The sequence below is a fragment of the Chrysemys picta genome, chromosome 3 (assembly GCF_011386835.1).
Source record: "Chrysemys picta bellii isolate R12L10 chromosome 3, ASM1138683v2, whole genome shotgun sequence".
In the NCBI taxonomy this organism is placed as follows: domain Eukaryota; kingdom Metazoa; phylum Chordata; order Testudines; family Emydidae; genus Chrysemys; species Chrysemys picta.
This window is the reverse complement of record NC_088793.1, coordinates 7,282,906-7,307,384: the sequence shown is the minus strand read 5'-3', so window position 1 is coordinate 7,307,384 and position 24,479 is coordinate 7,282,906. Positions and strand designations below refer to the sequence as shown.

The 24,479-nt window shown below is 51.5% G+C and overlaps 1 protein-coding gene across 1 annotated transcript in view; it reads left to right on the top strand.

Annotated features, from left to right (window-relative positions):
* Positions 1-24,479, top strand: part of LOC101937180 (bifunctional epoxide hydrolase 2-like) — a 105,536-nt gene that overhangs the window by 46,927 nt on the left and 34,130 nt on the right. Inside the window, exons 11-12 of the mRNA XM_065587430.1 lie at positions 18,780-18,865; positions 21,370-21,481. Of these exons, the coding sequence (XP_065443502.1) occupies positions 18,780-18,865; positions 21,370-21,481 (198 nt within the window). The remainder of the gene's footprint in view (positions 1-18,779; positions 18,866-21,369; positions 21,482-24,479) is intronic.

Here is a 24,479-nt window from a genome sequence, read left to right as displayed (position 1 = left end):
TAGTGTGGACATGGCCTTGGTTTAAACCTAGGCTTGGTCTACACTGAAACTGGCATAGCTCTGTGTTGGTCGCAGTGTGAAAAAACCACACCTTCTCATGATGTGGCTGTGCCCACCTGCCATAGATGATGAGGACAGAGTGCTGGTACGTCTACACTGTAGCACCATAGTGTAGATGCTTCCTACCTCAATGGAAGGGGTTTTCTGTCACTGTAGGTAATCTACCTCCCTGAGTGGCAGTAGGCAGGCTGACCAAAGAAAGAATTCTTCTATGCACCCTGCTGTGTCTACTCCGGGGGTTGGGTCAACTTAGCTGTGGTTCTTGGGGAGTGACGTAGCTAGGTCGATCTAAATTTTGTAGACCAGGGCTTAGTTCAAGGAGATGATGTTCCTACAGTGGATGCTGAGTTTGCCGACATAGACTCTGTAGACATAGCTCTAGCCTCTGTGGTTCTAAGTGGTATTTAATAGCTTAAACTAAAAGACAGGTGTTAACTAATTTCTAACACCTCATTTTCCTCAGAGTGGACAAGGCCTCAGCAGAACACAGGGGGCTTCCATGGTGCCCATCCATTTTACCGACACTACAGCCGTGCTGCTGCATAGGGTGTGGGAGAGACTTGGGGGCCTGTGCCTTGCCCCAGCCCCAGTGATGGCCTTTCCTGTCCTGCAGCCCCTTCAGCTGGGAAAACTTGCCTTAATGTATCAGTCACAGCAAGATGCTGGTCTGAGAGCGCATAGCCTTTGTGCAGAACCATTCAGGGCTGACCTCTGAAACTGCTCCCTCCCTCCCTCCTAGCAGGTGACTCTGTGGCAGAAGAGGGAGCCTGTCCTTTGACTCCAGTCAGCCCACAGAGGCCGAACTCCTGATTGAGGGCCTCGCAGTGGAAAATTGCTCCAGCTTAATCATGGTGGTTGTCTCTGGCTGTGCATCTTCTCTCTCAGGACGCCTGCCCCTTGGTGCCCTCTGTGGAATGGAAACCCCCCCTCACCTCCCACCGTGCTCAGACTCCCGTGCTGAGTCTGGGATTAATAAATCGCCGTGGCAATCGGTGAAGCAGCGAGCAGCACAGGAGGTGAGGCGTGGGAGGAAAGGCAGGCCGGTGGGTTTAGTGCTTCCTGCAAAAAAGTGATTAGGATTTCTGCTTGCCTTAATAATAATTAATGGAGATATCCCATCTCCTAGAAGTGGAAGGGACCTTGAAAGGTCATTGAGTCCAGCCCCCTGCCTTCACTAGCAGGACCAAGTACTGATTTTGCCCCAGATCCCCAAGTGGCCCCCTCAAGGATTGAACTCACAACCCTGGGTTTAGCAGGCCAATGCTCAAACCACTGAGCTATCCCTCCCCCTTTAGCTACACAAGCGTGGCTTGTTACCTTCTGGGAGCACAGCGAGACTGTGTGTGTCCTAAACAAGGAGCTGCCGGCAGGGACCTGTTAAGAATTCAGGGCTTGGTGTGCTGTAACCGCGGGGCTCGCCCTGTCTGCTGGTGTCCTGTCAGCCGCTCATGACAGAGTGCTGGGATTGCTGGGGCCAGGATTTCTGATTTCTATTTAAGGACTGCAAGGGCCATTGGGATCATCGGTGGGGGATACAACAGATGCGGGGCAGCTCACAGAGACGGTGATCAAATGCTTTCATTGACCTAGCTACCATCAAATGGGGAGATTAATTTCCAAGGGCAACACAACCTTCCCTGTGTCCACACTCGGGGCTTGTAGCTGCACAGGTATGGCCTAAGTCTTATTGATGTCCCATTTACATCAATACCTGCTTAGTACATGAAGGGCAGAAGGGACCAAAGATCATCTAGTCAGACTTTCTGTGTATCGCAGGCTGGAGAAGTTAATTGTTAATCCTGTATTGAGCCCAGAATCTCATAGAAATATTACTATTGCTCCAGATCTAAAAGTAGCATGACACCTCTTTATGATGGAGCATGTAAACCCTGCACAGCGATCCTGGCCTGGAGGAATGGAAAGAAATGTTGGTAAGTGTCTAGACTCAAATACCAGATCTGGATCTAAACTTCAGTCCGTCTCTGTTCTCGGAGGACAGGATCAGAATTCAAAACGATCTTGAGAAACTGGAGAAATGGTCTGAATTAAATGGGATGAAGTTCAGTAAGGATAAATGCAAAGCACTACCCTTAAGAAGGAGAAGAATCAATTAGAATCATAGGACTGGAAGGGACCTCGAGAGGTCATCTAGTCCAGTCCCCTGAACTCATAGCAGGACTAAGTATTATCTAGATCATCCCTGACAGGTGTTTGTCTAACTTTCTCTTAAAAATCTCCAATGATAGAGATTCCACAACCTCCCTAAGCAATTTATTCCAATGCTTCACCACCCTGACACTTTTTCCTAATGTCCAACCTAAACCTCTCTTGCTGCAATTTAAGCCCATTACTTCTTGTCCTATCCTCAGAGGTTAAGGAGAACATTTTCTCCCTCCTCCTTGTAACAACCTTTTTAAGTACTTGAAAACTGTTATGTCCTCTCTCGGTCTTCTCTTCTCCAGACTAAACAAACCCAATATTTTTCAATCTTCCCTCATAGGTCATAGGGAGGTTGTGGAAGCTCCATCATTGAAGATTAAGAGCAGGTTAGACAAACACCTGTCAGGGATGGTCTAGATAATACTTAGTCCTGCCATGAGTGCAGGGGACTGGATTAGATGACCTCTCAAGGTCTCTTCCAGCCCTACAATTCTGATTTTATGAATTGTAGACTAGATTCTAAAATCATTGCCACAAACACCTGTGGGGGGAATCTGTGATAATGGAACTGGAGAGAATAGAAACCAAAGAAGTGGGCTGACAAGTGGTGACCAAGAGGGGAAAGAGAACTAAGACTTTCACCCTGTCAAAGTATCAGTCCTCAGATATTCTGCAAGTCAGCTACTGAGGTTCCTGCCTCTGACTGAATGGAATGGAAAGTTACAGTGGACCCACCTGATAGGCATCCTGGTGGTATGAAGCAAGCAGCTACCAAGAAAGAGTCTTCAACCGTCCTAAGATGCCAGTCATCATTGGTGGAGGAGAGCAGAAAGATTTCAGTGAAAGACACAAGGACAGCAGGACTGTGTGCGGTCTCCCTGGAGAGAAGAGAAGACATGGAATTACGAAGTCGTGTGGCAAGTCTCCAGTCATGGTGATACACTGGAGCCAATGACATGGCATCATGTGGAACTACACAGATTATTGAACACGTCAAGGATCTTGGAAGGGAGCTGAAGAGGAGGAAAATCCAAGTGATCTCTTGCTTGAGGGACTGAAAGGATCTCTGAGAAGAAGGCAGAAAATCCTGGAGATGAACTATTGGCTGCATGGCCGGTATGGAGTGAGAGGGTTGTTGGAGAGGGGCCACATTCCAGTGAAAGAAGGGGCTGTATGAATGGATGGCCTGTATCTCCTGGGTGAGGGGATGCTAGTCTCAGTTGGAGACTAGCTGGAACATCCGGGAGTGTATTAAACTAACAGGGAGGGTACTAAGGAAGCAAATTCAGTGTCATAAACAGATTGCACCAATGTGGCAAAGGATGTGAAGAGAATGTTTGTTTTTTTTAATTGCTTTTATACCAGTGGCAGGAGGTTGGCTAACAAGCAAGAAGAATGGGAAAGTGTCATTAAGAAGAAATTTGATATTAGTCTGTGATGGGACAATTAACATGCAATTTTCAGTTTCTAATAATTATAGATGGTGATTTTCTAACACAAGGTATTGAACCAGCATGAGGTAAACTGTTTTGGACCTTGTTATGATGGATACAGAATTCGTCACTGGCAAGCAGGATGGGTAATTATAGGCTGGTTAGCCTGAAATCAATTCCATGACAAATGGAAAAGCTGATATGGGATTTTATTTATATATATATATGGAGATATACCTATCTTAAAGAACTGGAAGGGACCCCAAAAAGTCATTGAGTTCAGCCCCCTGCCTTCCCTAGCAGGACCAAGTACTGATTTTGCCCTAGATCCCTAAGTGGCCCCCTCAAAGATTGAACTCACAACCTTGGATTTAGTAGGCCAATGCTCAAACCACTGAGCTATCCCTCCCCCACAACTGATATAGAATTAAGGATAGGAGTAGAATTAATGCCAGTCAATGTGGCTTTATGGAAAATACATCTTGTCAAACCTGATTTCATTCTTTGGTTATAAGTTTGGTTGATAAATGTAATTGCATAGAGGAAATGTACTTAGATTTCTGTAACATGGTTGATTTCGTACCGTATGACATTCTGCTTAAAAATTAACCCTATTCAATTTCGACCATGCACACGTTAAGTGGACTAAGAGCTGGCTAACTGATGGACCTCAAAGGAGCTGTCAGCGGGGTTTCATTCTCAACTAAGGGTGTTTCTAGTGGAATTACACAAGGATTGGGACTAGGCCTCATGCTGCTGAATGTTTGAATCAACGATCTGGAAGTAAATACAAAATCACGACTTGTAAAATTTGCAGCTGACCTGAAGATTGATGGAAGGGTAGATGATCAGGACAGGGAAGCTAGCACAATCTCAATTGCTTGGGAAGCGGGGCCCATTCAAGGAAAATGTGACTTGAATTCAACCAAATGCAATATTCTACATGTAGGAATAAAGAATGTGTGTCGGGGGGACTCTATCCTGGAAAGAAGATGCTGAGGAAGATTTTGGGATCCCAGTGGGATGCGATGGCAGAAAAGGGCTAATGCAATCCTTGGATGTATAAAGGGGAGTGGTGAATAGGAGCAGGGAGATGATTTTACCTCGGTCTGCTGCCCTGGTGAGACTGATGCTGGAATTCTGGTGAGCGCATTTGAAAAAGGATGTTGAAATATTGGCCATGGTGCAGAGGAGAGCTACACAGAAACTGAATGGCTGGAGACCAGGCCTTCCAGTGAGAGGCTTAAAGAGTTGAATTTTTTAAAAAAAGATATTGAGAGATGACTTGATTACACTGTAAAGTACTTTCATGGGGAGAAAATACCAGGCTCTGAGGGCTCTTTAACCTAGTGGAGAAAGGCAGAGCAAGAACCAATGGCTGGAAGCTGAAACCAGACCATTTCCAATTGGAAATAAGGCAGATTTTTATCACTGCGGGTGATTGGTACAAACTACCGAGGGACGTGGTGGATCCCCATCTCTTGAACTTTGCCTTTCAAGGCTTGGCTGCCTTTCTGGAAGATTTGCTTTAGCCAAACACAAGAATATAAAACCTAATCCTTGTATAGCATTATTTTCAGCAGCAGCTCGCCGGGCGCTTTACCAAGGAGGTGTCGTTATCCGCACTCGACAGGTTATTGGGCCCAGTACAGGGGTGACTGGGTGAAATGTAATGGCCTGTACTGCACGGGGGGACAGACTAGATGAGCCCATGGTCCCTTTTGGCCATCCAGTCTATGAATCTTACGGAACTTATAGCTGGAAATGAACTGGCTCCACCAGCTCTTTGAGCAGATCTAGATTCAAATTCTTCTTCCTGGGTCTTATCATAGAATCTCAGGGTTGGAAGGGACCTCAGGAGGGTCTAGTCCAACCCCCTGCTCAAAGCAGGATCAACCCCAACTCAATCATCCCAGCCAGGGCTTTGCATAAGCAGATCTGAGATAAAAAGGATCAGGACTCAAGAGTCCCCTTTATAGTTCTGTAGCAGCATGCAGTCCTTGGTGAACAATAGGCAATCGTTGTGGCTTGGAAATAAACCTATTTCCGAAGCATCACTGGTAACTAGCTACATGGATTAACACAAGGCAATTGCCTATCTTCATCATTTTACAGGTGATTTACCACAGACTTCAAAGAGAAATTAAGACAGTGATATCTTTTAAATGTGAAGATCTTTTGATCTCTGAATTAACAGAATACAGCCATAGACAGGAACTATTGTGTTACATTGTTAACACACAAAAAACCCACCAACATTAACGACTTCTGCATCTCTAAAGGTTGAATCTGGATCAATTAGCCTGCAAGTTGCTTAACCCTTTTTGGCCCAGCCACAAAAGCCCCCTAAGAGATCAAACCTGGTATCAGTAACTTGGGCATTTTGCATCCCAATTACAGGTAGAGTGGCTTGAATTCCATCCCGCCCAGTGCAAGCCGTCTGGAGAAGTCATGGGAGGGAAGCAGCATTTTCTCATACACTGCTACACGCCCATGTTTTGCAGTATGCTGCATCGCGTGGTGCTCTTCCCTACACTCAAAAGCCCATGAGTCGTGGAGATGGACCCCTATAGACCTGGTGGGAACAAGCTCTATCAGCTGTGCTTGGTTGAGGTTCCACTCTAGTCCTCTTCCTCTCTCCGTATGTGGCTGCATGTATGTACTGTTCTGTATTCCACATGGAGACAACCTGACAGATGCTCCTCATTTCTAGTTGCTATGGTCCTCTGTGGTCTTTACTGCTGAAGGAATTAGCTATCTGGGATTTCACAATGCCCCAAAGGAGAGCAGCAAACAGTTGGCCAACTCTCTGCTAGCTCCTTGCTCTGATGCATTCCTTGGGAGGCCCATCCTCCTGCTATGTAGGTTGCCAGCTTTCCCTCCGAGGACACGTGTGCTGCTGAAAGAGAATCCAGTGTAAAGCAACAGGGACTGGATTAAAACTGCTTCGCCGTCTGCAGCCTCTTCCAAGGAACGTGACGACTTTTTCACTTTGCTGCTTGCAGGGGAAGTTTAATTGCCTCTTAAATACCAGCTGGCTAATTGGGAACCTTCTGCTACATAATTTTTAAACAATGCCTGAATCGCTTGGTAGAGATGGGAAATGCATCTGCGTCTTTAGTGGAATCAACCTCGCTACAGTTTCCCCCTCTTCCCAGTGGCAGAAAGGTTACGCAGTTAACTCTTTACCTACCCAGGACTCTGTAGCTAGGCTGGGTCAGTGTGGGGATGGGCAGTTTTTAAGGAACCCCCACATGCGGCAGGAAGTGGTGTTGATATTGAGCACTTTTTCCTTTCATTGGTATGGAAGCAGTGCCCCAGCTTGGTGCTAGGGGGCACTGTTGTTGGGGGTGCTATCTGTTGGACGAGACGGAAACGTGTTTGTTGTCCTGGCTACTGGTGGTTATTCAGGGCCCCAGGGCAGCCTCTCTAAGAGCTGGGCTTTGGCTAAAAAGCCATTGTTTGGGGCATACAGCTGCATTCTGCCAACCCTAAAACGTCCCCCTTGGAGAGGGAACAAGGCTGTTTATCACTTCGTTCTATAATTGTTTAGCATTGACGTGTGGTGTTAAGTGGCTGCCGTGTTTTACCCCATATGTTGCTGCATTTAGGTGAGGGGCAAAGTGGTCCCTTGTGTGCCTTGTAATGTTCCTTGGAGTCCTTCTGGATGAATATTCCCAGCTCCTACGGCTGTCCCCATGCCAGGAGATGATCTCTTCCCAACCTCACTCCATTCAGCTTACGTATGCTGAGAGCCAGAGGTACTTTCATCTCTTTGCTGCTTCGGTGTCAAGGTAGATCCCTTGAGTTAACTACCAACCCAGGTCAGAGTTTGAAATGCAAGCTAGAGATGAAAGGCTCCATATCATCTCGAATCCCTTGAGAGTCCATCCCCCCCCTGCAGACATTGTATCAAATGCTCTGTAGTGCCCGGCAGCACTCGATGAACTGTTCAAAGCATCCTTACTTGAATGGTTCTTCCATTATTTTTCTTGCCCGTTCCCCACTCTAAAGGCCCTTTCTCAGCTGCCCCTTTGTCACGGTCCAGATGGCAGTGGCAAGCATCTGAAATGTAATTAAACATGTGCGTGCCATATATGTGCTAACTGTTAAATCTGTGGGGCTGACCCATTTGTGGAGGGGTGTGCTCCGTGTTTCACTTAGTTCGCTTGCGGATGAAATGCTCTCTGCACCATCTGCTGCCCAGCTATAACTGTATGGGGATGGAGTTTAAGAGCCGTGCTACTGATCCCAGGAGGTAAGTAATCTAAAAAATGTTTGCAGGAGATCATATCAATCTACCTTTCTTGGGAGGCCTTAGGTACTTAAAGCAATTAATTGGGACAAAACAAACTTTGCTTGCTCCCCAGATAACACTCGCTTTTTGAAAAACCAAATATATTTATTATTTGATCCTCCCCGAAAAAGAGAATCTATTCTTTCTGTTAATCGGTCTGATTGATGGGAATGCTGTGTGTGTGCTTAGCTCCTACAGTCGCCTGCCCAAATCCCAGCAGCCTGGCCTGGAGATTCTCTGCCACATTAGCTGTAGCTGGAAATGCATTTAGCAGGTTTAATTGTGTATTGTGTGTCTGGGGATCTCTTCAGTGCAGTGCTGGTGCTTTTATTAAACTGTTTTGAGTGACTGTGATTGCTTGTGAAAGCACAGCTTTGAGCCAGGTGCTCTGTGTGTGTGTGTGTATCAGGAACCCTATAACAACTGCATGATTCAAGAAATGGAGGTGACTGATTGAATCCAGCTCCTACAACAAATGCAAGGTTGTTCCCTATAGTATAATTTCTAGGGTTTTTGCCAGTCTATCTATATATATATAGAGTGCTTGGATCGCATTTGGGGCCTATTGTGTTAGGTGCTGTACACATATAGATAGATAGCCTGTCTCAAAGAGCTTACAATCTAAATAAGACTTGTTCAAGATTTCACAGCTGCTCAGTGACAGAGAGCCAGGAATAAAACTCAGGTCACCAGTGTCCTATCCACTAGACCACGCTGCCTCTCTTAAATATCCTAAATGACAGATGCCCCTGACTTTCCTTTAAAGACTCTTCCCTGGTCCATCTTTGGAGGAGGGAAGGGAACTGATCTAAAAGGCCAATGGCATTGCATGAATCTGCCACATACAATCTTGTATGCCACCCTCATCGCTGGGGTCTCTTGACAGGTGGTACAATGGAGGGGCATGTGTCACTCACCTACCGACTATTGCTTCCCGTTCTTGCTATTTACCCCCTGAGTGTCTGAGTTGCCCTGCCCCTCCCACGAGTGCCCCCTGACCCAGTAATATCTACCTACCTCTCAGTCTTCCTTTGTATCTCAGCCCCTCTGGCCTGCTGTTAGCCTCAGCGGCTCTTCGCCCAGCTCCGTTTGTTTGGCTCCTTTGTGGGGTCTGGCTTTCCTGGACTGAATGCAGCGTTCTAATTGCTGTGGCCCCTGGACTGTCGCTCAACTTCCCGGCAAGTTACTCACCCACGCTGCCTCAGTTTCCCCAAACTGTGGCTTCCTGCCAAGGGTGTTAGGAGGGTTCACGTTTGCTCTTGTGGCCTGCAGATTGGCTGGCTGCAATGTGCTATGCCTGGGAAGGCGAGCCCTGCAAGGAAAGCTTCCACTGGTCCAGGGTGTGGCAGCCTGCCTGGTGAATAGGGTGGGTCTTCGTCTCCCCTGTGCTCCAGTCACGCTGTTGGCTTTCCCCCAGGGAAGCTCAGGGTATCATGGTCTAAGCTTTACAGCTCTCTGGGTTCCATACAGCCTCCCCAAGCGACCGCCTCTCTCTATGGGTAGGACTTTCTGTAGCAGTAGAATAGTGGTTTCCAAAGTGGGGTTTGCAAACCCCTGGGGGTTTGCAGAACTTTACAGGGGGTTTGTCAGAAAAATTTCACTAATGGCAGCCAGAGGACCCCGGGCATTGGAGGCAGCAGGTGGGACCCGGTTGCAGGGCAGACAGCCCGAGCCCCAGGGAGAGCGGGGTAGGGCAGTTTGGGCTGGCAGCCCGAGCCCTGCCACCGTCAGCGGGGGAGCTGGCAGCCCGGACCCCAGCGCTCCGTTTTCCTCGTATGCACATCTGAAAACCAAATACAGAAACAGACTTGATGTCAAACCAGACCTGAGACTTTCTTTCTCCAGTAGTTCCGGACTTCCAAGAACTATGCAGAGCAAAGCAAGCGCGTCCATGATACTGAGGAAATTTAAACTTAAATCCCTGGAAATATTCAGTTTTAGGAGGGGGTTCACGAGATTTCACAATTTAGTGAAAGGGGTTTGCGGGCTGTGAAAGTTTGGGAACCACTGCTGAAGAACCTTCCAGGACTGCTAGAGGAGCCCTACCACTCATGAGATCGGGGGGCAACGCTTGCGTGGCGGCTGGCCCACTGCTCTAAGGGACTGCTTACCTCTAAGACATCGGAGCGACCTCTTTGCTTGTAGGAGAAGATTTGAGACCTAGCTAAGCCCAAGACCATGAATCATCTCTCAACATCAAGGTAGTAGGTCAACTCCGTGACCTAAAGGTAAACTTTTTAATCTAGCATGACCTTCAGTTCCTATATGGAAATTCAGTTCCTGCTGTTCCCTAGCTTTGTTAGTATCTGTGATGATCCATTTGGTGCATTTGTCCGGGGCAGGGAATAGGGCCAGGGTGAAAGAAAAATAATTAAGAAGATAAGATGGAGGAATTGAGTTTGTCGTATAATTGATGCGGAGACTCAACTGCGGCACAAAGGTTCGTGGGCTGATAAGTCAGATCTTACATTTCAGCCCTTCTCTGACACCGCCGCAGTCTGCGAGAAATCCAATTAACATTTCCTGTCAGCAGCGGCTGTGAATAAACCATCCTGAAAGGCTTTTAAAAGTGAAATGTCACAAGAAGCCAGCTTCCCCGTCCTAGCCTTGATAAGCCCATTGTGGCAGGCCCTGCCGCTGTCTGCGGGGTTGATGTGTTCTCAGTGCGGGGTGGTCTTCTCTTGGTGGGTGGCTGCCCTGGGCTTGGACAGATCAACATCCTTCCATCTGGCGCTTTACAGAAGGGATTGTGTTGAGTATGGGATGGAGTTTGGGACCGCTGGTTCTCCGTGACAAGCTGACTCCAGGAAGAGATGGACGAGTCCCCAAATGATGGAACGCTCTCCATATTTGGAGTGGCAGATATTTCCGGCTGCTGATTGTGTGCCCATGGGCTGTGGAGTGCAGCGGAGCTAGGATTGCTGAGCCATGAACCTTCACCGCGTTGCAGGTTGCATTGTCATTGGCACCTGTACGTAGTTCTACTCCTGCTTTGGCCGGGTGTGTACAGGACTGTGCATGGAGCAGGGCCCTGGAGAATCAAGCCTGTCCAGTTCAATTCAGGGTCTCTTAGCAGGCTATAGAGTGTTCCCAGGGGACTGCAGTGAGAGATGCCCCAGCCTCTTCCATTGGGCGCTCTTCCGTTCAAAGGCTGGGAAGGGTTAGTGGGTTCTTAGGATGCCCTTTTCACATCGCGGTCCATGTGTCTCCTGTTATAACTGCTCAGCTGTTAATTTCACAACCCCATCCACTGCCAAGCAGGTTTCAGAGGAACTTGGTCTCAGCCCAAGACCATTGTTCATGTCCACTTCATTATTCTAATGCTGGCGAGAATCCAAGGTTCGTTACAGATTAGAACGCTCCCTGATCCAACTCATTTCACTTGAGCAAGGTATTGCTAATTGTTAAAAGTGCGTCTTGCTCTACTCTTTTCTAACCCCATAGAGCTGGGGGCTATAACTAGGATGTGTCTCTTTGCTGTGTGTACCCAGACGGGTTCTTGGGCTCGCTCGCAGTTTGTGGTAGGGTTGTATGTGAGCACTGGGCTGCACATGCTGTTGGTTTGTTATGGTAGGGTTGCATGTGGGAGCTAGGTGATGCGTGCTGGTGGCTTGGTGTGGCAGGATTACTGTTGCAGTTCACCAGTAATCTGCACTCTCCCCAGTGCACCTGGTTACTCCTGTGGGAATTTGATACCAAAAAAATAAAAATTTTGCAATATTCTTTATATTTTATTGTCAAAATACCACATTATAATCAAGCCAGTTTCAATTTTATTGGTAATTTATTTCAAAACACCTGTGGGGAAGTATGTGTGTAATAATACAGACAACAAAAAAGATCTGGGAACTGTTTTTTGACAAATACATTCCTTACTAGGCATATTAATAGAGAGCTTTGAGTAATAATTTATTTAAACTACAATGCAGAAAAGTATTTCCCACACCCCTCAGAAGCAGTGCAAAGGCTTGGGGGAGTCAGGGGTAATGGAGGATCTGAGGGAGAGGAACATAATTGTTGGGAAGGGGCCTGGGAGTCAACCTGGGGGTTGTTGGGTGTGGGTGGGAGAAGTATGGAACTTTTGGGGGCTGGGGGATTGTTAGAGTTGGGGAGTCTCCCCCATGCACACCCTGGCTGACCCCTAGCCTCTCCCATTCAGTCAAGCACATCTGCCCCTGTCCCCATGTGTCCCTGCACCCCACTTCCCCCATCCCCATGTGTCCCTGCACCCCCCCACTCAGCCACCTCTTCTCCTGTCCCTATGTGTCCCTGCACCCTCCTCTCCCATTCAGCCCCTGCCCCAGTCTGCCCCCCCCACTAGCCATTCTGAAGCCAAGTCTGTCATCCCCCAGCAGCGCCATGTGCCCTGCTCTGTCTGTTCCCCTCCATATCCTGTGCCTCCTCACCTGGCCCCATGGTCAGGATGCTGTGGGGAATGCAGCCTCTCCTCCCGCTATTGGCTGCTGGGCTGGTACGGCCGGTGAGCCGACTGCCCTCTGTTCTGGTGCCACAGCATCCCCTGGTGGGCGAAAGGCATAATTGCAGCGCTTCTCCGCCAGAATGTATTTTCTGCAGAGAAAAAAATCTGCGGGGGGAGATGAATTCTGCACGTGCCCGGTGGCACAGAATTCCCCCAGGAGTAACCTGGTGGCCAGATAGGCTGTGACTGTGTGTGGATCCATTCCGTGCTACTCCAGCCAAGATTCATGCTGTGATTCTTGCAGGCTCCTCCGGGTGAGTCACAAATGGAGCCCTTTCTCTAGCTGAGTCTTGGCAGATGTGCTAACTTGGCATCAGTCCGCTGTCTTGATGCAATTTTTGCAAATACCAGGTTTCACTTTGGGCTCCTACCTGGGACAGGGCTCCTTCAGACTACCGATGGAATTGACTGCTTGTGAAAGTGATGGGTTGATAGGGGACGAAATATGGCCCAGCGGTTAGGGTGCTGGCCTGGGACTCAGGAGGTCTGCGTACAGTTCTTTGCTTTGCCAAGGAACCTTAGGCCAGTCAGTTAGTCTCTGTAGACTGGGGTTAGTAGCAGTTCCCTGCCTCACAGCAGTGTTCATAGAATCCTAGAATATTAGGGTTGGAAGAGACCTCAGGAGGTCATCTAGTGCAACCCCCTGCTCAAAGCAGGACCAATCCCAATTAAATCATCCCAGCCAGGGCTTTGTCAAGCAGGGCCTTAAAAACCTCTCAGGCTGGAGATTCCACCATCTCCCTAGGTAACCCATTCCAGTGCTTCACCACCCTCCTAGTGAAATAGTGTTTCCTAATATCCAACCTAGACCTCCCCCACTGCAACTTGAGACCATTGCTCCTTGTTCTGTCATCTGCCACCCCTGAGAACAGCTGAGCTCCATCCTCTTTGGAACCCCCCACCAGGTAGTTGATGGTTGCTATCAAATCCCCCCTCACTCTTCTCTTCTGCAAACTAAATATCCCCAGTTCCCTCAGCCTCTCCTCGTAAGTCACATGCCCCAGCCCCCTAATCATTTTCGTTGCCCTTCGCTGGACTCTCTCCAATTTGTCCACATCCTTTCTGTAGTGAGGGGACCAAAACTGGATGCAATACTTCAGATGTGGCCTCACCAGTGCCGAATAGAGGGGAATAATCACTTCCCTTGATCTGCTGGCATTGCTCCTACTAATGCAGCCCAATATGCCGTTAGTCTTCTTGGCAACAAGAGCACACTGCTGACTCATAGCCAGCTTCTTGTCCACTGTAATCCCCAGGTCCTTTTCTGCAGAACTGCCACTTAGCCAGTCGGTCCCCAGCCTGTAGCGGTGCATGGGATTCTTCCATCCTAAGTGCAGGACTCTGTTGGGAGATCGTATGGGAATGGGGAGAGCTCTGGCTAGAGCCAGGAACTGACTACATCTCCTGAGTTCCAGGCAAGTGCCTTTGCACTTGACCATCCTCGTCTCCTCCATTACACCCTCCCACCCCCATCTTCCCGCAGATCTAACCATATATCAGTGGGGAACCTGCTTTGGCGAAAACAGGCAGCGGAAGTAAGCCACGGGCTTGCTCTTAGTCATCCGCTCACGAAGGTGCAGCGAGAGCAGAACCGATAGTCGTGGGCTTTTCAAAGTGCAATTCTGGGTGCATCAATATCTGCTCCTGATTTCCCAGACTCCCCGCGAGGAGGTGCCAGTCTATTGGGCTGTTCCTCGGTGACTGCTACCTAGACTTCCGAGCTGGCCAATCCCTTTGGCTGTATGGGGAGCAATCAGATTTTTGTGAGGAGGTGGAATAAATCTCCCTGCAGCTCTGTGTGCATTGCAGGCTGGTTGGATTTAAGTCCGATATTGACGAGCCCGGTGTTCTCATCAGACATAAATCTGACACGGGGGCAGAGCTGTGGGAAGATGTGGCTGCTCCTAGGAGTGAGGCTGGCTATCAGGTTGCATTGCCCTTGGGAGAAGCATTAAACCAAATTGTTTAATATCCCATTCATGAATGCAAGCACGGATGTGGCTGGATTCTGCAGTTCTAGCTCATGTTTTACACACCTGTCAGGTTGCGGGGGGAGTTTGCTGAATGAATCAAGAAGGACCCTGACGCTTTAGGTAAATGTGACTCAAAAAAGATCTATTAGAATTGGAAAAGGTGCAAAGAAGGGCAACGATCAATCCTGATCTGTGGCATTTTCCAGCTCCAGGCTCCCCAGCCCCAGCTCTGCCAATGCCCCCAGCCCCAGCTCTACCCCCATCCTAGCCCTGGCCCTTAGTCCACATACCCCTATTGGGTCCAGTCTTGGGCCACCCCCATGGGCAGCAGGTATCACAGGCCAGGGAAGGCTCGGCCTCCCCAAACAGCCAGGCATGGCTCCACTCACGCTCCGCCCGGAGACCCCTCCTGCTTCTCGCTCTTCCCCTGTGGTTTGGGCTGGGTTGGGACTAGGGCAGGCCTGTGGCCCGGGACTCAGGGCGGCTGGGCCTGGTTCTCGGGCTGTGCTGCCCGGCACTCTGGGGCTGGGGGTGCTTGGGTGGCCCGGGGCTGGCAGCCATGTGAGTGTTTGGGGGCTCCAGCGGGGAAGGGGAGGTGCAGTGGCTGGCCAGCGTAACCCCTCTGTCAAGTACCCCTCGTGGCACTGGGGCCATGTGCTGGCAAACAGGACGTACCATTTCTGCACCAGAGGTGGATCCAGTTCTGTGCCAGGAGGGGAGAAGACCTAGCACTAGGCATATAGTCCCCTCTATTCCAGTCCTCACTGCCCACGCCGTGCACCCAGCGGGTTCCCCGAGCCTCCTGCCCTTCCCGGCCTGGCTCCAGCGTGGCCCAGCCGGAGTGGCTGTATTTCTGCTGGATGTACCTAACCCGAGGCAGCGAGCATGCCTGAGAGGGGCTAGAACCCGCAGAAGGGACTGGAAATCTGCTCCCCTTGCCCCTTCCCTCTGGCTCCTGCCCTGTGCGATGGGGACTGGGCGTCCATCTGCAATGGCTCTTCTGGGTCTGAAATGGCTGCTCTATTTAAGCACCGTTCAATCCCCCTTGCAGGTGGCGCACGGGCCGGTGCCGTGAGCCAGCGGTTCCATAGGGAGCAGCTCTGCTCAGTAGCTCTGGGTAGCTCATTGATTTGCTCTTTTTCTTTCTGCTGCCCCAACCCGATACGTTTTCATTAAACCCTCCCGGCCCGGCGGGGGCTGCGGGTCGTAAAACCTTCTGACAGGCCCTTGATCTTTCTTTATTGCTGCAGCAGCAGCTGGCACCTGAGCAGTTGCACAGCTCGGGGAAAAAGTGCTTAGCCAAGGAGCCTAGTTTTAAATCAAAACCTGCTCCGGGCGGGCCGGTTGGAACGCACGGTGCTGATGCGGCTCTGGCAGGGCCCAGCCGTAGCCGGATCGCTCTGTGGCCCTCCCTGGCTGGAGGGGTTAACCCAGCACTGCAGCTGATTAAAGGGGGCCATGCTGAGGGTCTTGAGTAGACACAGAACAGCAGCTTCCCTGCACCCCTGACGTGAGGGTCCCCCCCTTAGAGGTGGGAGGGGAAGTCTGTGTCCGCGACCCACCCAGAGCTGAGACGGCTAGTAAAGTGCCACTTCTGCTGGTGCTTTTTGGTGTGCCTGTTCTCCGGGGAACTAGACTGAGTCCCACCAGTCCATGTCACACCAGCCCCTGGGCCCCAGCAGACATGAAGACGGATGGTTGAGGCACAGACTTGGGAGACCTGGGATCAAGTCCCAGCTCTGCGTGTGACCTTGGGCAAGTCGTTTCGGTGCCTAAATACCTATGAGCATCTGGGCTCAACTCCCATTGATTTCAGTAGGAGTGAAGCACCTAAATGCCGCTGGGCCTTAGTCCCTCCATGCCTCAGTTTCCCCTTGGTACTAATGGCTCTGCCCTGCCTCACGTGGGGGTTGTGAGGATAAACACATAGAAGATCGTGAGGCGCTCAGGTATGATGGAAGTCGGGGCCATGCCAGTACCTTAGACTAGCAGAGATGAGGTGGGCAGAACAGTGGCCTGGGTTCATTTCGGTATCCAGTCCCCTTTGAAATAGGAGCAGTGTTGTCCAATGGCTAATGCACCTGGGTCTCTTCCCACCTCTGCCACTGTGACTGTGGCCTTGGGTGAGTCACTTCCCCCCCGCCTCAGTTTCCCATCTGGGGATAATGGTGCCTGCATTTGTAAGTGCTGTGAGAGCGCCAGTGAAACGCAAAGTAGTTGTATTTGTGAAATCCAGACATGCCACCCTGTCCCCGCAAGGGGGCTCAGCTCCCAGGGGGGTTCTGTGCCATCTGAAGAAGCTCGGTACTGCAGCACGGCTGGACGTGCAAGGGAGGAGAGAGATTCTGGCTGGGCCCAGCCTCTATCAGGACACACAAATAAATAACATCTAAGCAGGGAACGCCGTGGATTGAGCTGTATCTTGTTGAAACAGATGCTGCTTCAAAGCTGGCAGTGGTCCTTTCAAGGTAACGCAGGGCCTGGCCAATGAAAACTGGAACTAATTGCTTTCCTCTTCTCTCTGTCATGCTGCTGTTTTGCAGTTGGTTTAGTGGCATCTCCTGGGAGCTGGGTCCCCTTTCCCTCTGACCTTCTGCCTGGCAAGGCCATGCCGCCCATGACAAGTGACAGCAGCTGAGCCCTCACTGCGAAGCCATTGTTGTAAGAGGTGGTGGCTAACAGCAGTGCTTAGCTCTCTTGTAGCACTGTCCACCTGCAGCTCTCCAAAGAAAGGCAAATAGCGCTGTCCCCATTATACAGAGGGGAAACTGAGGCACGGGGCAGGATGATTTAGTTGGTGATTGGTCCTCCTTTGAGCAGGGGGTTGGACTAGATACCTCCTGAGGTCCCTTCCAACCCTGATATTCTATGAAGCGAGTTGCCCAGACCAGTAGCAGCGCTGGGACTAGAACCCATAATATCCCGACTTATTCCAGTGCCCTGTCCTAAGTCTGTTCGGGATCTGGTCAGGCTAACCTGTAATAAGCCCCTCTCAGGCCCCAGTAAGAGTGGCCCCTGTGCCCTTGTGAACTGCTTTAACTAAACTGGTTTAAATTCACACCTCTAGTTAGACTGGGAAACGCTGTGTATAGACCAGGCCTGACTGAACGAAGCTTAAGAGCAGTTTAAGTGAGTCCGAGTGTGGTTACGCTAAGGGTTTGCCCTGCTTAAATTGATCCGTTCGGCTGCTGCACGTTTTCTTGCCCTGCCTTGGAGTTGTACCCACTCGCCTACACGTAACTGACCCTGCTGCTAACCTCTCCGCTTCAACCGTGGCCGCCTGATGTGAATGTAAGGGAGGCTAATCCCTGTAAGCCACGTGCCGAGAGACCCAAGGAACGCAACGAGCAGGAGGCGGAAGAAGGCTTGAGTTAAAGCAGCCCCTGCGCTACTGGAAGAAACCCCTCCGCCCAGCTCCTTTGCAAGTTCCATCAATGGAGGCTCCATTACACACTGGTACAGCAGTGTCCGGAGGGCTAAGGGAGTGAGAGCATCCCAGCCTCCAGCTAACGATTCGATGTCCCCTTTGAATCCAGCCTTTGGCCTTAAACTTCCCAGCCAGCGGGAGGCAGGAGAGCAATTGATTCATCTGTAAAAGGCCCAGCAAAACTCCAGCCAGCAGCTCATTGAATTGCACTTGACAGCCCGCTTGTAGGTTGGCGGGAGGTTGGCCTTGGTTCCTGTGCTCGGCCCCCGGCGGGGCATTGTGAATGGAAATTTGTCCTGGGCGATAACAGACTGGTACGCTGGATCGCGTGCCCAGGGGTTTGCGAGGTCGCTAGTAGACTGGTTTTCACTCGGGGGGGGGGGGCTACCCAGCCTGCTGGATTAGGAGCCAAGTGCAAGCGAAGAACTCTCTGCTAGCAACGATTGCCGCGAGGCCAGGAGACAAAGCAGCTTTGCGGCTCAACTGGAGCCGTGCTGTCAGGGCTTCTGCAGCTAGTCCGTCCCCGCCCCAGAGGCTGGGCTGTGGAAATGCACCTCCTCGGGCTGTCTCTTTCCCCATCCTCCCAGGGCTGGAGAACAATGAACATTGGCCTGTTCCGCAGTCCCTGGCCCACCCCTCCCCGGGGAAAGACCCCTGGACTGGCGCAGAGCCCTCTGAATGGGTGGGGGAAGCAGGGGGGGAGAAAGACGGTGCCACATTGGCAAACTGAGCCGCATTCCGCTCTCGCTCTGGCTGGTGGAGAGCTTCCGTATGTCTCCTTGTCGCAAAGCCCCTTCGTGCCCACTGGTAAGTGCTGGGTCACCCTCCTGTGTTCCCAGCCAGAGTAACTTGAGTTCCTTCTGCCCTGGAAACCCCATTTGCTCCCCAAAATCACTAACCCATTGACACACTCGCAATGACACCTTCCTTGTTTCTCGTACTCCCCTAGGGCATTTCCCAGGCAGTGTTCATCGGCCATGACTGGGGCGGAGTTGTGGTGTGGAACATGTCCCTCTTTTACCCAGAGCGAGTGAGGTAAGTCACCGGCGGATGTCTCCCCTATAATTCAATCTCCAAAGGGGGCGGGGGGTACCACGCAATGAGCTTTCTGACTTAGTCGTGGATTTTTTTGTTTTGTTTTTTCCAATCTGTCCTGAAATGAGATGATTTTGGGAAGAGAATGCGAGAAAATGCTCCCAATTCCCACTAATGTGACCAGAAGGTTTTTTGTTCACCATATAAATTATCACCACAATCACCAACTTGACTCTTGAAAATATTTATTTGCTCAGAGCTTTGTTAGAAGCGAGGTTCTACTCTGAAAAGTGACCGTGTACAAAGAGGCCTCCGCCGACTCACCAGGTCTACTCCCTGTTGTGAGTGTCAGAGGCAGAACTGTTCATTTGAGAGGCAAAAGGTGATTTTTTTACTGCTCTTGACTCTTGTTAGCCCTCGAGAGCCAACACAGCTGAGAGCAAGCGAGCTGGATTCTATTCCTCTGGGGGCATCGTCAATTGCACCATTTACAAGGTTCCGGTCAGTTACACCTGTGCAAACCGCTGGCCTTGCTCAGGTGTTACTGAAGTCATAACCTGAAAGCACTGGGGCTGCGCAGGTGTCACCAAGCACCTGATTTTCCCTACAGGACCTTTAGAACATGTGGTCCCATGTGAGAAGGAAAGATCCCAGCATGACTCCGAGCCCAGCTTGAGTTCCCAGTGCTGGCTAGTGGAGGAAAACCTCTGTACTCAAACTGAGCGTGCTTGATGGAGTCACTGAGGTGTAACAAACGTGACCTCTCACAAGACCATTTGTAGGGACACTTTTCAGAGTAGAGCCTCACTAGCTGAAGCTGGTGCTGGGAAAAGTTGCCAGGACCCCAGCCCGGGAGACGAGAGTTTCTCTGTTTAGCCACTGAACAAGTACAGCCTGAGCAGCAGCCCAGTAAGTTTTCTCTGCGCATCGTCCTGCCAGGCTGCGCCAACCTCTCTAGTCTTAGACTCTGACCTCTCAGTGTGGCCGTAACGCGTGTTGCCACGGTAAGAGTCCTAGAGCCTGAGCCAATTCCCGGTGAATTACTCAGCTGGATCTGAGACCAGCCTGCAGAACTGGGGTGCCGGCGGCTAGAACCTTAGTATATGGACCGAGTGGATCTGGGATTCAGTGACCTCGTTCGTTGGGCCCTTCCCCACTGACAAGTGATGCTTTACTGCGGGAGAAGGCTCTGGGCACTCGGGGCTAGAGTCTTAGATGGTGTAAATTGATGATCTGTTTAGGCCAATATAATTGTGGTGAATTATGCCTGCTGCGGACCTGGTCCTTCACATGATGTTACTCCCAGGGTCTGGGGTGTAATAGGAGTGATGGTCTCTGCTATCCATCTCCCCTGCCCCAGTTCTCACACACACACACACACACACACACACACACACACACACACACACACACACACACACACACACTATAAGTTTTAAACAAACAATTTAATACTGGTACACAGTGATGATGATTGTGAAGCTTGGTTGTGGTGGAGGAGTCCGAAGGTGGGATATTTCCCTTACTGCTAATGATGAACTAGCAATTGGTTGAGCCCTCTAGGGTTAACTCTCACACTCTACTGTACAAGGCAGCAGGAAAGGAGGGAGGGCAGACAGAGAGACACACCGTGTGTGTGTGTGAGAGAGAGAGAGATGCGCATTTCCCCTTTAAGTATGAAGAGTGGGGTCAGAAGTACACTGCCTTGTTAATTAGATCAGCAAGCTGAGACCCTGCTGCTGCCTGGAAGCTCCCTCTGTCTTGTGTCCCCCCTGCTCTATGGAAGATGGGGTAAGCGGGATGCAGGAGCAGGGGGGAGGGGGACACCCTGACATTAGCCCCCTTTTCCTCCCCCCCCCACACACAGCAAGAGGAGTCTCGGGGAGCAGCTCCAAGGCAGAGCGCAGGAGCAGCACATGGCAGTGGGGGGAGGGACAGCTGCAATTGCTAGCCTGCTGGGCAGCTGCTGCACAGGGAACATAGGGGAGCTGCTAGGGGGGCTGCCGGTCTTGGTTCCACCCACCCACCAGCTAGCTCCTCCGGGCTGCTCTTCCTGCAAGCAGTGGACAAAGCAGGCGGCTGCCAAACGATGTTAGAAGGGAGCATTGCACAACTTTAAACGAGCATGCTCCCTAATTGATCAGCAACGTAACAACGAAACAACTTTAACCGGGACTACTTTCAGTGAGGAGTTACTGTACTACTCTCCCATCACAGAAACAACGGCTCTGCTTCCCCCAGACCCCTTCATGGTGGAGTTCTAGTGAAGGCGCTCCATGTGCTTGACGCTCCGAGGGAGCACCTGAAAAGGTCCACATCTCACTTCTCTCTGAAGCCTGCTCGTGGGTGACCTCCTGTCCCATGTAAATGCCCCTGTGTGTGCACGCAGCCCAATGCCAGTGTGCGAATTCGGAGTCTGCTGTTTAAATCCGAGCGTATTGCTCCTGGTTGTAAACTGGGTCTTTTGGTTTCTCCCTCTCTGATTCCTGCTGCTGGTGTCTTAGGGCAGTGGCTGGACTGAACATGCCCTACAGACCTGCGGACCCCAAAGTGGATGTCATGGAGATGATCAAAGCCCGTCCTATGTCTGACTCTCAGCTTTATTTCCAGGAGCCGGTGAGTACGAGCCAAAGATTCATGAGCTCCCCTGCCCGCCTTTTTAAATAGCCCCGAGCAACAAATTCCTGCTCTTGCCTTCGGCGCCTCAGAGGCTTTGTTCGAAGAGGCTTATCCGAGCGTTCGAGGCGCTGGGCATGGGCAGTGCCAGCTGAAGGACGGTAGACGATGCCACGCTAATGGGCGTGTGCAGTGCTCACGAGCAAAGGCCATTGGCCGGGACTAGGCAAGGCTCCCATTGGCCTTTCCAAGCACGGCCAAAGCATGGAAAATCTCCCAAGCTGCCCCCAGCAAATGGGTCAGCAAAGGGCGTGGCGGGATTGCCTTCATCTGGCCACTTGCCACCTACAGCTACCTTGACACTATCCAGCCATGACCGGCTGGTAAGTCCTAGGGGACATTGAGTCCAGTCCCCTGCTAGCACAGGAGACCCCGAGTGCAGCAGAGTACAGGAGGCCTCCTCAAAACAGCTCTGCCTCCCGTCCATGCGCGCTGTGGCGCCTGGCTGGTCTGGCCGATAGCTGCACCCTGCGGCTTGAACTCTGCATCACAACCGGCGCACAGGCATCAAGTCCCCTGCTGGGAATTGCATCCCAGCACGTACCTACCTGGACTAATGCAGCAGCGGGGGGCGTCCCAGTGTCTTCGCTGCACGGTTGGCTGGGTGAGTGGGGCTCATGTTCGAATCGGATGTAACCGAACTCTCCCTTGCTGCGTGCCCCCTGCTAGGGACGCCGCCCCGGCTGCTGGGTCAACGTGCCACCAGCAGCTGCTGAGCCAGGCTGGGGCAGCGGGATCATTCCTCCCCGAGCTATTGTGCAGTGCTGAGGTGACACGGCCGCACCGCAGCGACTCGCAGGGAGGCTGCCAAGGCCACATTAAAGCCCCTGGCTCGGCAGTGGCTGTGGAACCTGTGTCCGCTCCCTTATTATGTCCCCTGGGTGCCCCTTGTGTCCTGTGACCCCCCCCAATTTTTCCACAGTCCCCACCAACCCTTGGTCAGGAGAAGAACGGACAGGACCGGGGCCCGTTCCTGGCGAGGGATGTTCCGCTCTCTCCCCACTGGGGCAGAACATCCTGCTTCCGTGTGGCTCTCCGACCCAACGGCTTATGGGTCAAGGGCGGAGACTCGCACTCATGTTTCTTGTGTGGTGCCCTCAAGGGCAATGGGTTAGTTCCAGGGCAGCCCGGTATCCCTTTGAGAGACGCCCACAGCTGCGTGGCTGCGGAACCCATCACAGCTGGCAGATGTCTGCCTGAACCGAAACCCGTTCCCCAAATGGGCTCTTCCCAGAGAGGTCTAGAGCGGATCGAGATGAGGGGGGGCCCTAATAAGTGTTGGGTGCTAGAGCCTGCTGGGAAAGTCTCTGGCGTTAAAGCCAGGCATGTGAGTAATTACAGGCGGGGGTGGAGTGATTGCAGCGGATTGATGCTGGCAGGTGGATCCCGTTAGCTAGCCCCAGGTACAAGAGGGATTGGTGTGTCTCTTGGGGGCTGTGGGAATGAAGGGCTGAGGCAGAAGAGGTCCTGCAAGGACGGTCCAGGAGCAGATCCGTTTGGGGGAGAACTCAGGTTGAGGCTTTGATTTGAGTTACAAGCCCCGGGGAGGGAAAAGGGTGGAGTGCAAGCGGTTTGGTTTTACTCTGGGCGTGTCTACACTAGAAGCGCTACATTGGCGCAGCTGCACCGATGCAGCGCGTCTGGCAAAGACGCCATATGCCACTGAGAGAGCGTCCCCCGCCGACAGAGCGCCAGTGTGGATAGCACTTAGGTCTCTGGAACTTGGATCACTTTTTCCCCACCCCTGAGTAACGTAAGTTAGATCGACTTAAGCGGTCGTGTAGACCCGCCCCCTGTCTGGAGCAGGGGGGGAACTCCACCTGCTCAGTCCCTGTTCTCTGTGCAAAATTAAATGTGGAACACAGCCTCTCTCGACAGAGGGCAGGTGGCTAATGAACCATGAGCATGCTCATCGCGTAGCTGGGGGCCGGGCCTCTGAGCTGCGCTGACGATGGCAAGTGTATTTCCGCCTGTCGGAGGCAGAAGGCCGAGCCATGCGTCCCTTAGAGCACGTTAGAAATCCGATTAGCTGACTCGAACTGGTGGTACACGGCGAGTTTTCCAGCGTGAATTCCGCCCTGGCCTCGCATATTCCCTTCGCACTTTGTCTTTGAAATGATAATTAGGCAGATGGCCCCTCCATGTGTTTTCAGCCCAAGAGGCAGAGCTGGGCTTTGTTTGTCACGCTTGGCAGGCAGGTGAAGAGATAAAGAAAGAACAGAGGGACTTTCTGGTGCTTTCAAGATAGGAAGACGCTCCTGCCCTTTGAGCAAAGAGGCCTTGGCAGAGGGAATGAAAGGGGATGTTCTGAGCTCTGCTGCATAGGGCCTTAGAGAATAAGGAATTGAAGGGGCCAGGGAGCCAGGGATGGATTTTAAGAGGGGCTAGATGCAGGCATAGTATTGATTCTCAGAGCAGAGCGCAGTGGCTGGATGGGGAGATTATAGTCCAACCTCCAGGAAAATAAGGAGTGAGGAGCTATGGGAAAACGTTGGGGGAAGAAGGGGAGGCTCTGAATCCGAAGCGGAGTGATGGCTGGGCCTGGAAGTTCCCGTCCGGGGATGTGACTGACCTGTCATTAGTTTGGAGCTGCTTTGCTGACCAGGGGTTTTAAACTGGGTCTTTCTAGTGTGAGATCTACACAGAGCAGCAGCCAGGCTGCGTAGGCCCCCAGTTCGAACCCCCCCCCCCCCCCGGAATCCTATTAAACGCTGTGGGGTTGAGTCGTCTTTCTGAGCTAGGCAAATGAAGCCGTGTGCTATACATGGTGGGTGTTTCCTTCCGGGTGAGCCCGGGAGCTTCTCTTCACTTTGCCCAAATGTCCGAGACCACATTCACAAGCGGAGTGTGGAACTTGCGTCCCGGCTGCCTCTGCACGAGCAAACGGGACAACTGCACAGGCAGAGGGGTAACGAAGCATCTGAATGCGCATTTGCAC